This window comes from Juglans microcarpa x Juglans regia, chromosome 1D (genome assembly GCF_004785595.1).
Source record: "Juglans microcarpa x Juglans regia isolate MS1-56 chromosome 1D, Jm3101_v1.0, whole genome shotgun sequence".
Classification (NCBI taxonomy): Eukaryota; Viridiplantae; Streptophyta; class Magnoliopsida; order Fagales; family Juglandaceae; genus Juglans; species Juglans microcarpa x Juglans regia.
Genome location: NC_054594.1, coordinates 47,207,827 through 47,224,471, shown reverse-complemented (window position 1 = coordinate 47,224,471; position 16,645 = coordinate 47,207,827). Strand labels below are relative to the sequence as shown.

Sequence of the window (16,645 nt, the reverse complement as noted above, 5' to 3'; positions counted from 1 at the left end):
CTTCTTTTTTTTTTAACTTTTTGCAAAGTAGACTTCTGGAAGGAGCGGCATTTGAGGTATTTAGGTTGTGTTTGTATATTAAATTGCATTTAATTAAGTTGAGATTATAAAATATTGTTAGAATATTATTTTTTAATATTATTATTATTTTAGAATTTAAAAAAATTGAATTATTTATTATATTTTGTGTTGAAATTTGAAAAAATTGTAATAATGAGTTGAGATATGTTTATGAACCAAACGTAACAAGTCTAGTTTGTTTTCACAATTTTTTTTAATTCATCTCATTTTATTTTATTTAATTATTATAATTTTTTTAAAATTTTATACAAAATAAAATAAATAATTCAATTTTTTCAAATTTCAAAACAAAAATAATATTAAAAAATATATTCTAACAATTCTTTATTCAACTTTTAACTTTAATCTCAATTTATTTTATCTCATATCATCTCATCTAGAGTTATACAATGATAGGTTAGGCGTCGAAATCTCAATTTATTTTATCTCATCTCATCCTATCTAGAGCTGTGCAATGATGGGTTAGGTGTCAGTTTCCGCACCAAACCAAGACACTATCAACATCTACCATGAGTCTATTGAACGGGCCGAAACTGTGGGTTTGGAGAGAGAAAACCGATCATATCGATCTCGACGTGTGTTAGTACGGTTTTCAGTCTACCGTTGACGTAGGAGGAACTAAGAAAGAAGGAACGAGCGTCACGCCATCGTCTGCCGTAGAAGAAAAAAGTTGTAGAAAAGAAGAAGAAAAGTGGTGGGGGGGGTTAGTAATTCATTTTAGAACGATGCCACCATTCTATTATATTTTTTTTAACTTTCAAATCCTAAAACGGCGTTATTTCACTCATTTAACTGAAACGGCGTCGTTTTACATAAATGTATTTAAAAAAATATATAAATAGACCAGATTGACCGATGCAGTAATTTCATAGGGGTCCAAATCGGCACTGAACCACCGATATCTGTTTTCTCTCAATTCCTCTCGCCCGCCGACCTGTTTCGTGCTCCAACAATCGGTCCGATCGATTCCCGGTCGATTTCAGCGATTCTTATACACTCCTAATCCCATCTGTAAAAACAAACAAGGGCTGAAATTGTGTTTATATAGTGAAATATTATCAAATATTCTACAAATAGTAGTGAAAAAGTAATAAAAAATAATAATAAAATATTAAATAGTAATAAAAATAATAATAAAGTATTCTGAAAATATCTGAAATATTCTCAGTAACCAAACTAAGCATAGATGTGTTGAAATTAAAATTGAAGGTTAATAAATATTGTTAAAATATGTTTTTTAATATTATTTTTATTTTAAAATTTGAAAAATTTGAATTAATTTTTATTTAAAAATTTGGAAACTTGTAATAATTATTTTTAAAAGTTGTAAAATAATTAATTTAAAAGTATTTATATTTAAATAATGTTCAAAAAAAAGAGAAAAAATGAGATAAGACAACAAAACATACAGTCCCGTAGTGCTTGAACATTTTTTAAATAGTAGCATTATTTAAAAACTTCTACATCACACACTAGTTAAATGACAGAATTTAATTTATAATATTTAAATTTTAAAATTTATTTGTTAAATTAAATTATGCGGATGAGTTTATAAAATACTTCCTATTAATAATCGAACAATGAGTTGCACGTACCCGCATAATGTCTTGGGCCTCATGGTTATTTAGGCTTTGTTTGGAAGTCAAATTCATCTAAATTCATCACAGCTTATCATTACAACTTTTTTAAATTTCAACACAAAATATAATAAACAATTCAACTTTTTCAAATCTCAAAATAATAATAATATTAAAAAATAATATTCTAACAATATTTTATCATCACAACTCAACTCAACTCAGTTTAACATCCAAACGTAACCTTAATAGCAGCCTTTTCACAAAAGAGGCCGAGACTAAGGAGGGAAAAAAACCATGCTTCCACAAAATAGTTTCGAAAAAGGTAATGTTTTGCATAATTTTCAAACCGTTATCAGACCCAATAAACCACCTCAATGCACTACAAGATCGACTCCAGAGCTATCTATAATGGCACAATACTTCGTTTTGCAGTGGAGCTAAGCAACAAGATTCTAACTACCAAATCAACCACGAAAACCTATAAATTTTCCATTCTTACAAAAAGACTTGAACCTCAAACCCTAACCACCAAACCCATACAAAGTCCTGTCTTGCCTCTTAAGCGCTTAGACCACGTCCATAGCAGTCACGGTCTTGCGGCGAGCATGCTCTGTGTAGGTAACGGCGGCTCTAATCACATTTTCTAGGAAGATTTTGAGCAGCCCACGAGTCTCCTCTTAGATGAGGCCGCTGATGCGCTTTACACCTCTTCTGCGGGCCAAGCGTCGAATTGCAAGCTTGGTGATGCCCTGGATGTTGTCGCGCAGGACCTTGCTGTGTCGCTTAGCTCCAAGCCCTTTTCCTCCCTTGCCACGCCCCGACATTATTTGTCAACAAGGGATCTGTAAACACAAAACAAGATGAAACTGGTTAGCGTTTGATCGAAAGCCTAGATTAAGATTTCGTGGTACAGATAGAGGACATAGGGTGAGAACTGAAAACCCACTCAATTGTCAAAAAAAGATGAGAACGGAAGAAAATGAGGAGGATTAATGTGTTTCACTAGACTACTAAGAGATTTTTAAGATAAGTAAGCTTTAAGTCTCGCGTTTTCTCAACTTCTAGTTTTTGATTTTGTATAGAGCACAAACAATTAACTATTCATTAAACACCACATAGCCAACCTAATTCTTAAGGTGAATGAAATAATGGAAAACGAAAATTGGCGCGTTACCCACAGGAGGAACAGATTAACAAGATCAATTGCTCAATTGTATCCTTAAATGATTACTTTAAAAAAATCAAGAAAATCGAGAAATAACACAGCGAATTTGAAAATGGCACCACATTAAAACCCTAACGACAATGGCTCGGAAACCCTTATGCATCTTCGCCATTGGAGCACGGCATTCAGGAAGATATGCCATGCAGACAAATTTAAAGGGGATGAGAAACCTTGACGTTAAAGTTGATAGAGCTATAGAGGAAAGAAGACGAACCTGAATCGCACACTATAATCCGCGAGCTGCGTCACAATTGACTGGTAAGGATCCACGGGGAGAGACTAGAGAGAGATTGTTTCCTTGGTGAAGTTGGGAGGGATCCAGGGGTGCTTATAATAAAGGATACCTGAAGATTGATACTTTGGAATCGATCCGCGATGCATACTTTTGGGGGTGATTCTAAGCATCGATCTCCAAACATACGGATCAGACTGCAAGTTCAACTACGCAGTGGATCCATGACATGGCCAGGAAATTGAGCGCTAGTTTTTGGGTTTTGGCAGTTTTAGGGTATGTTTGGCTAACAATTCATCTCAATTCATTTCAACTCATCATTACAATTTTTTCAAATTTCAATACAAAATATAATTAACAATTCAACTTTTTTAAATATCAAAATAATAATAATATTAAAAAATAATATTTTAACAATATTTTATCATCTCAACTCAACTTAATTCAACTCAGTTTAACGTCCAAATGCAGCCTTACTTTGAGTTGTTATGGGGGCACTTCGCTCACTTCTCATTCCCGGTAAATCTAAAATTAAAATAGTTTTGCTACATACAATCGGCATGCACAAACAAGATGCAACCAACTGTATGTGACAAAACTTATGCGGAAGAGAAGAAGAAGAATAAGAAAAAAAAAATAGAAAGCAAAAAGGCTAGAGCGGAGGCCTGCAAATAAGAAACCCACACATATTTCCACGATGAAAACACAGGTAGATACCTTCTAAAGTATCTTTTGTGTTTTCCAGCTTTTCTTTATCCCTTTTATTTTTTTTTTAAGCCATCACGTGTTGCTTATTGTATCCCGAAGGACCTCAACTCCAGTTCTGAGATCCTCACACTAGGACTCACGGCCATGGAGTTCAATCTTGAAAACCCGTTGACTCATTTTCCATGAACCCAAAACCCACTTTCCTTTTTTATCGGAAGAGAAGAGGAAAACGTAAAATGAAGGATTCATGGAGTCCAAATTTGAATGGAGAAGATAAGAGGTTGCTCTGAGTGGAGATGATGAAGGGGGCTTCGATGGTGGCTTCGTGGAGACGAGGTCTGGAGTGGAGAAGAAGAAGGGAACGGTTGGCTTCGTGGAAAAGACATGCGCATGAGAATTCAAGTGAAACGATACGTTTCATCTCCACGTGGGCACCGGTTCCCTAACGGTTCGCAAGGGCGGTTGCATACATCATTTTTCAAATTAAAATTAGTATATTTTTCAAACAATTCTGCTACATGTACCCACCGTTGGGTCGAAATCATCTGACGTGGCATTAGTCACCTTTATATTATTATTAAAAAAAAAAAACTTGATTTCAAGAACCAATCTCACGAAGCCAAACTTATCCTTAATATTTTGCATCTCAGATTTGTCTTCATGGACAAAATAAGATAAAATAGAGTATAGTTTTTTACCACAAAATCACAGATCATTGTGCCTATACTCTCTCGTTCTCTCCCTCATCCATTGCTCCTGTGTATTTGTCGAGTTTCTTCCATGAACCTATTCTCTCTTTGAAACAAGATATAGTAACTGAACGAAGAGGAAGACTCGAAATCCGGGAGAAGGAGAGGGATATTAGAAAAGAGTCGCAAACGTTTCTAAATCTGGCTCAAACTGCGACCTTTTTCTCTTTGTTCGGAACCCCAATTTGGGCCTGCATCCTCTCGTTTTTCTCTCTCGGGGCCTCAGGTTCTTTATCCTCATCCATCTAGAAAGAAACTCATGGTTGGCGCCTTGAAATCTTGCAGGAGAAACCTAGACGTATAAACCATGTTCGGATCTGGAATAGGCATGGGCATGAAGGAATTGAAACCCTTTGAAGTAAGTCCAGAAATAAGCTTTAAATTAGAAAGTTGAGAGGTAGTAGAAGTAGCAGTAGTAGAAATTCGGTTCTTGGTGCAGTTTTCAAATACCCAAAAGAGAATGATAAAGTGAAATATGTTAATTGAAGAACTGATAAGAACTAAATCCAATTAAGTGGGGACTTGCACCGAGCACTAGCCATGAACATCATATTTTTTACCAAAAAAGTGTCCCAATAAATAAGAAAAACAAACTAAGAGTCTAAACTATTCTAACGAAAAGTTAGACCCAGAAAGAAAATCATAGTCTCAGACTGAATCAAGAACCATAAGACTGAGTATTTGGATCTATCTACCTGCGGCCATTGAGCGGTGTCCATGGATGCAAGTATTGGAAGATCAGGACACAAGGCACAATCGAGCAAATGATGTCTAGCTTCAAAGAGAGTAAACTGGACTTTTTTTCTTGAAACTAGTTTTAAAATCAGGGAAAATTAATGTTTAAGACAGTTTGGTTGGCCGTTCTTGGGAAGCTTGCTAAAAGGGTAAATCAAAAGGTGCAAACGCACCGTTTAACTAAGTGTACGTGGAACCCCAGGTATGCGGGAGGTCCCCACCCCGGGTGAAAGTAGAGTTTTTGTTTTTCCAAAGGAATTTGGAAATTTCGTATTTTCTCTGCCTCAACACTAAACAATTATAGAATTAACATTGATTTTTCAGATACAAAATAACATATTTTAGAGATTGTCTTTGTCATTTAAGAAAAACTCTCACATTGAATTATACATATTTGAGTAAAAGTAATAATAAAATATTATTTTTATTTTCTTTTTAAAAAATTATTATTTTTATATATATTTTGCAATTAGCACCCACTACGTACATTTGACATTAATAATAAAAATATAATAATAAAAAATATAATTTTTTATATATTATATTAAAAATATAAAAAAAATGATAAAAAATATAATATATTATAATAATAAAATGAAGGTGAATGTTTTGTTTTGTTGTTGAGAGAGGGAGAAGAATAAAGGGTCGGGAGAGAGTGAGTGGGAGGAGAGAGGAAAAAATAATAAAATAATATTTGAAAAGTGAATAGTACATCTTCAAATATGTATTGACATTGTTTATAGCTATGAAAATATTTTCATATGTATAATAAAGTAGTCAATTTAATGGTCTAATTATGCAAATATGTATCTGCATTTACATATAGATAAACCAATGTCAATATTTTTAGTGCGGTTTGGATTTAGAATTAAGATCAAAATATATCAACTCACTTTGTACAGAGAGTTCGTCCAGTATTCAAACGGTCAAAGTGAAATTATAAAGATGGTTTCAGTTCCTTGTTTTCATATCACAACAAACTTTTACCTTTCTACCAACTTTTTCTTTTTCTTTTTTTAGAGGAAAGGTAAAACCGAACCAACTTTTTTAGGAAAGGAGAAAACACCTTTAATATTTTCAAGAAAAACACTATATGCAACTGGGAGGAGGAACCGTGGGGGAACCGTTGCCCCTGTAGAAAATGAAACGGGACGTTTTGGCCCCTTTTTTCTTCCCTCTGTTTTCAACCTTCGAACTCGTCTCCCTCTATTCGTCTTCAACCCCTTCAGCACGACGACTCCCTACCGTCGTCTTCAGCACTCCTTCATCCATTCATCTTCGACCCCTTCAGCACTTGTGTTCGAGGAACCTCGCCGGTCATATTGTTTTGGGAAAGGTCCAAAATGGTCAAATTTCGCAAACCCACAAATAGTCTGAGATTTAACCATAAAAATTGGAGTTTTGCAGAAGAAGTTGCTCGAGCTTCCTAAAATCACTGGGAAGCTCACTGACCAAGTATGCATTTTGAGACAAATCAAGAACAAGAAGCTCAATGAAGTTACCAAGAACAACAAGTAGACTACTTGAAAGCAAGTTGCTTCCCAAGTTGAGTACTTCAAGGTTATGCAGTGAGCCCATGCTTTCTAGAATCTTTCCTTCAACATGGTTTCCATTGAGATCAAGCACTTTCAAAGAACAAAACTGAGAAATCTGAGATGAGATTGAACCCCAAATGAGATTATTACTGAGATTCAGAGTCTCCAAAGTATTGCATTTAGAGAGATGAAGAGGAATGGGTTGTTTAAAAACATTGTCAGCAAAATTGAGGTGAGAAAGATAGGGGGAGCTCACAGATTGAAGAAGAGATTTCACCATAAAAGTTTAAGTTTTGAAGGTTGAGAGAAGTAACAGAAAGTGAAGGCGTGGATACGAAGGAGATACAAGTCCAGTTAAAGAGAGCATTATTGGAGTCTTCAATGGAGGCCTTGAAGGTTAAAAGGATATCTGTCTCATACGATTGAGAATAAAGAATGATAAGATTAAAGAGAATAAGTGAGTATGTGCATGTAGTGACCATTGGAGGTGATTGTGAGAGAGCTTGGAATATATGCAACCGAGGAGATCTGGAATATATGATGACAGCGACTGCAACAAGCTTTGGTCCTACTCATGATGGCGATCATAGATGAAATGTTGGGATCAGTTGAAGACGACGCCACTCGAAAACATGAAGACGAAGACGCCTTCCACGAAATTTCCCTCCGTTTTTCTTATGTTTCAGTCATTTTTTTTAATATATATATCTCGGCTAATGCCACGTCAGCCGATTCCCCCGAGGTTCCCCACCTCCAGTTGCCTATAGCAAAACTATATTTTCAAACCCCTTCCCCTCATTCATCTCCATTTATGTAGGGAGTTTCCAAACCTCACATTTTTCGATCAATCCATGCAAGGCGAACTCTCTATAATGATATATTAATAAAAATTTCGATTTCTTAGAATTACCATATTTTATAAATTTTGTAAATATAAAAAAGAATTAATTAAACTAAATTCAAAAAATTTAGTAATTTTAATCATGTGATTGGAAGATTTTTTGTGTAGGTATTAATTGCAATGATTAGCGAGACTTATAACTATCAAATTCTCAAAAGATCAAAACCATCTCATTTTATTTTAAAATTCAAATACACAAAATTTTAAAAATTATATTATCTTATTTTAATGCAATAATTTTACTATTATTTATAAATCATCTAGGACTTTATTTGGTTCTTAAATATATCTCAACTTATTTTAATTCATCATTATAATTTTTTAATATTTTAATATAAAATATAATAAATAATTCAATTTTTTTAAATTTTTAAATAATAATAATATTAAAAAATAATATTTTAATAATATTTTATTATTTCAACTCAACCCAACTCAATTCAATTGAACGTCCAAACGGATCCGAACTCACTATCTCAAACTGAATATCCAAACGGGTATAGTCGAGTTAAAGTTCGGTAATATTTTGCGCAGACGCCCAAGTTCTTGAACTCTGAACGAAAACGTTTTTGGCTCTGAAGTTTGAACACTGCAATGCTCAGGGGAACTCGAATCCCGAACCTCAGGCCGTATCAACGTCCACTCTTCTCCGTCCCTCCCAGTCTCCGCATTAAGTTCAAGTTCACATCGTTATCCGAACCCCAGGTTTCGAAGTTAACATCTCTCCCTTTCACTCTCTGGTTGGTTCCCTGAAAAATTTGTATCAATAGCAAACGCTATCAAATTTAGAGTCCTCAATCCAATTATTTGTGTCAGTGTATGCATAGGATTCCCTTTATTGTCGTTGTTTTTCACAGCAACCAAACGGTGGTGCCGATGTAGGTTCATTTAGTGCCAAGTTTGTGTTAGCTAAACTAATTAGGGTCTAATTAATTTTACATGCTGCCGCGTTGTTGTGTGGTAGGGTTCCCGCTCTTTGGACGAGGACTCTGACGATTTCCTGCGGTGGTTGGAGCAAAAAGCTGGCTCTCAGATATCATCGGTGCTTTCGATTGGCAAATCTGCTTACGGCAGGTTCTTTTCTTTCTTTTTCTTACTAGATATTGTTGCATATTTCTTTACAAAATTGGAAAGAAACTTTAATTGAAACACTACTAGCATCTTGTTCCTATTGAAAAACGATGGTTAATTCTTAGGAAACTTTGTAAGTTTGGAGCAATCATTCTGGTCACCAGGTATATTGATAATTTTAACACTACAAACCTTAGGGACTCGCTAGGCTTGTGGGAGTCTATCGGTGCTTGACAGCCCAACCCGTCGGTGCACCTTGTGTGCACTGCGAAGCGTCTCATGCCCGCCCGAAGCATGGATAGATGTGGGGCTTTGCGCTGCCAGAGTGTATAAGGAAATAAAGTTGCGCCTCTGCTAACAGCAATTGCTTTTGGCCTAGTGGTAAGCGCTTGATCCTAACAGTATTGAGTATGAGCTAGTGTCCATTCCTTTGCTCCTATCTCATCCTGCTTTCATAACGGTGTCATAGGTTAGGCATGGAAAATAGTGTTTTGTTAACCTACTCTGAAATTGTCTTTAATGGGAGTTGTATTAGGTTTTTGCTTATAAAATATTGAATTGTTTGTTTTTTCAAAATTAGTTTGAGTTACATCTGTTTCCCGCATGCAGGTCTTTGTTTGCTTCTAAAACCATACAAACTGGAGACTGCATTTTGAAGGTTCCTTACAGCGTGGTATTAATTGATAAGCACTATTGTACTCTTTTAAGGCACGCCTTGCTGTAGTAGAAACCAAATGTAGTTCGTGATTTCTCTAATTGATTTGCAGCAAGTAACACCAGCTCATCTTCTTCCGGAAATCAAATCCTTATTAGGTAATGAAGTTGGGAATATCGCAAAGCTTGCTATTGTTATTCTTGTTGAGCAGAAATTCGGCCAGGTAATGTTATATTTCTTCTTGTAAGCTCATATGAATGTTTATATCAATATAGGTTGTGCATAGTTTCCCATGTACTTGGGCTATGCCTACTTTCTCATTAATAAAGTTCTTGTTTACTGATAAAAATAAAGCATATTTTCATGTTCTTGTACATTTGAGAATGCTATTATTATTTTTGTTTGTATATCTTGTTGTGTTGTCTCTTTCCTTTATTTGTCAATATTTGAGGAAATAAGAACTGAATGATTTATTCTGTATCCATTTCTTTCATTACAGAAATCTGAATGGGCCCATTATGTCAGCCGTCTTCCTCAGCCCGGGGAGATGCATAATATGGTAAGTGTTTCCTTTGTTCATGTTGCATCATAAATATTTTCTATAGAAAAAGCCTGCAGTGAAGTGTTCACTGGAATCGTTTATGTGGAAATGTGCAGTCTCTGAAAGGTCGGGGAAGTGCAGGCTATAATACTGCTAAAAATGACTCTCTTGATATGTACGTGTATTGAACTCAGCAATGTGGCGACCTCCATTTTATAATGGCTTTTCTTAAATAGATAATTGGATGCCATGTCATTATCTATAATTTAAAGTACTCTAATTCACGACAACCATTTTGCTCTGTTCAATTGGGAGGGAGAGGTCTGAAGTTCCATCTATTGAAAAAAGAGAATCTGGGAGGGGGATGTTTCCCTTATTGTAATATTATAAGAAGTGAAAAAAGAACCCTGTTTTTTATTTAGTTAGCAACATAGCCTCTATATAATTAGCTTCCATATATCTGATGTATATGGTTTTAATCTTTGGAGATATTTTGGAGTGAAGCTGAGTTGGAGATGATTTGTCAAAGCTCAGTTTATCAAGAAACAATCAATCACAAATCTCAAATTGAAAAGGACTTTTTGGCAATCAGGCTGGTAACGGGTTCAATATGTTTTCCTTTTTATTTCTTTTGATTTCATTTATACATGGTCTGTGTGTGTGTGAATCAATATGCTTGTGTATGTTTGATTACATGTATGCGTAACTTTTTATGGCTAGGGAATCCTGCAATCTTATTCCCAACACCTTTTCTGGTTTTTATTAATTTTTACACTGATTAATATTAACTGATAAAGCAGATGGTGAGTGATCCAGCATGAGGTGACAGGGCTAGTTTGGGTAGCGGAGTATTCTCCACTACTATTCATTATTTTATTATTACATTTCACCTACTATTCATTACTATTGAATATTTTATCATTACTTTTTCATTACTATTCACAGAATATATGAGATCACCTCACTACCCAAACGCAATCTTAAAGAATGGCAATACAATGAGCCAATTACTTATGTCTCAGTGGTATATGCCGTAACAAACACATTCTATTTCGCTTAAAATATATTCCATGTTCTTGAGAACATTCATCAGCTTCAAATATTTCAGCGTCCAGAAATACACCCTTATGCAATTGTTGGTGAAGATTGGGGACACCAGTGCATAAAAATGGACATCAATTGTGGCAAAGTCACTCTTCATTGTGCTGAACTACTGTTTCTTTTTATGATTAATAACTTCTGAACTGAACAAGAATGAGGACAGGACTATGGAAATAAATATGCTTTACTGCCATCAATGTCCTAGAAGTGCGACTACTCAGAGAAATCAGTTATTTTTTTAAATCTTTTCCCCCTTTTTGTAAGATTTGAAGTCAAGATCTATCCCAAATATATTCCACTGCTTACTATGTGATCCAAAGCTCGAGGAATATGTTATCATTAAACGCAATTTAATGTACTTATCCAAAAAATTAATATATTGGGTTGTTTTTTGTTCAACAGAATTAACTGACCAGAACTACCAATCAATGAGTTCAAAGCATTGGAATATCAAATGGTGCAATGTACATATCAATTACAGGCCTATCTTCTATGAAATTTTGTTGAATGTATTGATATCATGGCTTTTTGCATATTGATTCTTTGTGGTCTTTTTTTACCAGTGATATACAGACTCTTTCTGATCATGTTAAGACATGCTTTATGATGATTACAGGCTCTTCAATGTTTCCCTGAACTTTTTGGAGATATCACACATAAGGATTTCATGCACGCATGTGCCTTGGGTAAGTATATTCAGTTGGAATACATGCTTTCCTGTGGAGACCATTCAATTCCTGCTTCTGAACCAAAAAAAATTGCATAGTTTACTCTGTTATGACTAAGTTAATAGTTAGTGACCAGAATTCTGATCACCATAAAATTGCATCTTGCATAATATTGACACACTGAGTTTATCAAGTGATTCTGGTGTTAATGGACCTCAGAATGCTCCTTTCTGCACATATTTGGTTTCATATTTAATTGTTATTTGTGCAGAAACCTTCATCTTTCTACCGTCAAACATGACTTCAAAATTTTTAAGTTTCATTTTACTTGGTAGATATTGTGATATTGTTCTATAATCAAACCTCGAAGTTTCTTTAATCAAATGCAATGCAATTTTGGGTAGAGTCAGCTGGTGGGTCATTTTGAATAATTAATTACTCATTTCTCGGATTATGAATTGCCCATTCAAGACCCAGTTACTCTTCTTGAAAGTTATGTTGTTGCTGCTCATTAGAGGCTGTAGCGTTTTGTTATTCAATGCTGATGCCAAGTACTACCTAATTTTATGTTTATATAAGGGTAACGTGGGATTGTATTCTAATAAGTTAATCTGAAAGTTCATTCCTAATTTGACAGTTGGTTCTCGAGCATGGGGAAGCTCAAAGGGATTATCCCTGGTATTGATTTTATGATGACATGTGCACTTTTCTGGAGGATTAAGAGCAATTACTCTTTATACTCTTTACATAATTTCTCTTTCCATGATAATATATTTGTAGATTCCATTTGCTGACTTTTTAAATCATGATGGAGCTTCAGAATCAATTGTATTTAGTGATGATGACAAACAAGTCTCAGAAGTACTCTCTCTCTCTCTCTCTCTGTTTGTGTGTGCACCTGCGAGTTAGGTATGGTTTTGTCAATTTTCACTTGTCTGTGCAGGTCATTGCTGATCGTAATTATCATGCTGGTGAACAGGTCAGATTCTACATATAGGGATTTCTTTTCCTGAATTTGGAGAGTTAGGTGTTTATAATTTTCCTCTTGAAATGAACCCCTAGGGGTTGGCTCAAGTGGTAAAGGCCTTGGGTTTGGGGGTATGCTTCCCTAGGTCTAAAGTTCAAATCCCCTCAGGTGCAAACAATCTTTAGGGGCCATCAAACTGAGGGATTTTCTCCTTGAATTACCAGAGGTGCACTTGTGAAAAATTCTTTGCCGAGGGCCTGTGCACCCCCGGAATCAGTCGGGATGCTGTTCCTGGACAGCCGGTGCCAATAAAAAAAAAAAAAAAATTCCTCTTGAAATGATTGTTGCATGTGTTCAAAATTTTAGCCTTTTGTTGTTCTATACAAGCAGTTGGTGTGTATCATCTAGAGTTGAAACTTGACAGCCTTGTGCTGTTTTTGTCATGTCTGACACTTTTGTGGAGGATTTACACTATCATACAGGACCATCTCTCCCCCCCCCCCCCCCCCCCCCCCCCCCCCCCCCCCCCCAAACAACCAAAACCTCCTGGGGGTGCGTGAGTGTTGAAGGTTCGTCTAATGCTTTTCTTTGGAAGAAGGTCTTACTAACGTATCCTGAATTGAATTCTAGTCTCCACAAATGACCAACTCAACTCGGTATTTTAATAATTATTTTTCTTTTTCTTCACCACTCTTTTGCAATACCTAATTACATGGATTTCTTCTATTGTAAGATAGATATAGAACACACCAACCACATCACTTATATGGTAAGATTTGATTTGTAAAATTCAAATTATAAAATTTCTTTTCCAAATCAAATTGTCATGTAAGTGCTTTGCTAGGTATGTTATCCATACTAGTTTGTAAATAGAATTTTTCATTACCATGAAAGAGAGACTAACTTTTGTATGTCTTAATTATGTGCATATTTTAAATTGTGCTTTTACATTGTATGCACATTGATGACGGATGACAGCATATTCATGTAGCAAAAGATTGTGGATTTTGCGTAACTAAGGGTGCTACCTTCCCTCCGCACCCACATGGGCAGGGTGGTCATTTTCCACCCTGCCTGTATGCTTTTTCCCATAAAAAATCTGCCATGACCATCGTGCTCTCGATCTGCCCCAACCCTCTTCCATAACACATATAGAGACAACTCTCGGCCCTTTGCTATGCTTCTCTTTTGTTGTCTACATTACAAACCGACAGAATCACAGATCCATCCCCAAATGTTTATATTCAAATCCCAAAATCTAGATCAAACTTCAAATACGTAGATCCAACCAGAAATTAAAAAAAATAGTGAAAACAACTTACCCTTGGTCGTCAACCACATCTTGGATGTGGGTCTCTGTGTAGACCCACGACCAAGTCATGGTTGTTGGTTGCAAAAACCCACTGTCACGGCTTGGCTGTGGGTCTCTGTGCAGACCCACGACCAAGCCATGACTGCGGGTTGCAACCAGCTCGAGAGACCGATGGCCATAGTTGTGGGTCTCTCAGCTACAACCAGCTCAAGAAACCCACGACCATGGTTGTGGGTCTCTCGGCTACAATCAGCTTATGTGAGCCACGACCCAGGATTTGCAAGAAGAATGTGAGAAGCATGAGAGAAAGGAGAGGAGTGAGTGGTAGGAGAGAGAGAGTAGAATTAGGGTTTTTTTTTTAAGCTTAGGTGGGTGGGTACCCATGCCCACCACCCACCCATTTGCTTTTATCTTTAAATGAATCTGCCTGCAGTATCGGACGTTACCCCTGCTTGTCGGGCTGATTGGGTCAGCAGGCCGGATTGCGGTTGCCCACCACCCAAGCCCTATGCGTAACATTCTAAATGAGGCAAAAGTTGAAGAGCTCTAGAATTTTGTATTGTCTCCTTGTTATTTTGTTCCTACATGCTAATAAATTAAACTATGTACTGTCAAGCTGTATGCTTGCACTACATGGATAGTGTTGCACAATGGATTTCCCTAGTTACACTTTGTGTTTTACTTCAATACATTTGTATAGGTTTTAATCAGATACGGAAAATTTTCAAATGCTACCCTGATGTTAGACTTTGGCTTTTCTCTTCCATACAACAAACAGGACGAGGTAAGTCATAAATTTGGAATTTCAAAAGTCTATTGGTGTACTGTTTTACAATGGGATGATTTCCATACAGTGGAGTTCTGCTTTTTAAGTGCTATACCTGTTTATTGTTATCAGGTTCAGATCCAGTTTAATGTACCTCATCATGATTTTCTGCGTGAGAAGAAGATAGAATTTTTGCAAAGACATTGCATTCCGATCGCTAAAGATGTCAATGGTTTCAACTCGTCTGTGGAATCTTTCACAATCAAGTTGGTTCTGATACTTGTTTCTTCGAGATCAAATGCCACTTGATGTTGAATGATAGTGTAATTTCATGGGCTTTTTCAGTCCAATTTAATAGAATAAAAAATAAACAGATTAGTGGAAAGCTAGAGACAAGAGAAGTGGAAGGAGTAGCTCCTAGGACAAAGCCGACCTGGCCGATATAATAGGCAGGTGGATGTGTCCACCTCAGAAATTAGTTCTGTCTGATGCAGGTGTAGTACCAACAAAGTCAAGTGTACTGAAAATTGGTAGTTTTGTTTAAAAAGAGTATGAATTATAGAATGGTTCCACCCCTCAATGATCATCCAAGCCAATAGCTCTAAAATTACCAATGCCTGTAGGCACTGAACACCCTCAGAAATTATGTTGTCCATCTCGATTTCTTTCCAATGATTTCTTTCTTTTAAGTAGGTTTTTCTTTTTAATGACTTACAATCACATAGGGAAGTGAGGTCTGCTAAAGGAAAAGGAAAAGGTCTCCCTCAGTCGCTCCGTGCATTTGCTCGAGTTTTAGCTTGCACCACTTATGAAGGTCTGCGTTAAATTCCATTGTTCTTGTATGGACTAGTGTTACCTTATTATTTGCAGCCTTCTGCAATTGTTGCTTTTGTACTTGGGCGATGCCTCTTTTTCATTATAAATAAATTTTTTGCTTAGTAAAAAAAATTGTTGCCTTGTTATAATTGAATATTCAGAACTTGGTGATTTGGCCAAGGAGGCTGCACAAAATGATGGCAGGCTGGCTAGACGTCCTTTAAGTGACAGAAGCAAAGAGATCCAGGCACATCAGATGTTGTTATCACGAATCACTCAATTAATTGAGGAATATAATGCGGCTATTAAGGTAAAGACTTGAAAGAGATTTATCTCACACTTTGATTCATACGTTGGTGTACTTTTGAATCTGGCCGTAAAGTTAAGTTCTTACCCTTGATTTACGTTGTACCATCATTGCTTGTGTTAATGGAAGAGTTTACTTTATTTTGGGGGTTCTTGCATTTGTGTAGTCATTGGTGCCTATCAGCTTCCCTCCCATGTGTGAAACACTTGCTCTTAGGAGGCAAATGGCTCGAGATCTCCTCAATGGCGAGCTTCGGATTCTCAAATCTGCTTCCGCTTGGCTGAAGAACTACTGTGCCACCTTGACTACATTCACCTGCAATTGCGAGAATATTAGTGATTAGAGAACTATTCCCGGACGAACTTGAAGAGCTGTCAGATACCCAATATGACAATCCCGCGATCTTGAATTTTGGTCCTTAATAACTCAAGTAAAAATTACCCATTTGGGAAAAGTGCAACACGATCTTCATTTTCGTAGGATAATTTGTTTAAAATGAAAATTCAATTTATTAGCTTGATATGCTGCTCCTTTTTCCAGTAAATGCTATTTTAATTAGGGGTGATACCCGCCTCCTACGGGGCGGGGCCACCCCTCCCCCGCCCCCCGCCCCCGCATATGCGGGGGTGGGGAATTTCTCCCCGGACCCCGCCCCCGCATGGCGGGGGCAGGGTCCCCGGTCCGTTGGGCCGGGG

At 36.5% G+C, this 16,645-nt stretch overlaps 1 protein-coding gene and 1 pseudogene across 4 annotated transcripts; one reads left to right on the top strand and one right to left on the bottom strand.

Moving 5' to 3' along the window:
• Positions 1–1,966: 1,966 nt before the first annotated feature.
• Positions 1,967–3,240, bottom strand: LOC121255637 (annotated as a pseudogene).
• Positions 3,241–8,232: 4,992 nt separating this feature from the next.
• Positions 8,233–16,468, top strand: LOC121255599 (ribulose-1,5 bisphosphate carboxylase/oxygenase large subunit N-methyltransferase, chloroplastic). 4 transcript variants are annotated; one of them, XM_041155997.1, is made up of 15 exons: positions 8,233–8,451; positions 8,711–8,820; positions 9,427–9,490; positions 9,585–9,695; positions 9,972–10,031; positions 10,502–10,609; positions 11,731–11,800; positions 12,420–12,460; positions 12,563–12,643; positions 12,726–12,761; positions 14,762–14,845; positions 14,960–15,093; positions 15,553–15,641; positions 15,805–15,953; positions 16,117–16,468. In XM_041155997.1, exons 1-15 carry the CDS (start codon positions 8,341–8,343, stop codon positions 16,291–16,293), a joined length of 1,425 nt encoding a protein of 474 aa, XP_041011931.1. In that variant the 5' UTR covers positions 8,233–8,340; the 3' UTR covers positions 16,294–16,468. The 4 variants fall into 4 exon arrangements, with proteins under 4 accessions (XP_041011931.1, XP_041011945.1, XP_041011938.1 ...); XM_041156011.1 differs by lacking the exon at positions 10,502–10,609; XM_041156004.1 differs by lacking the exon at positions 12,563–12,643.
• Positions 16,469–16,645: the final 177 nt, after the last annotated feature.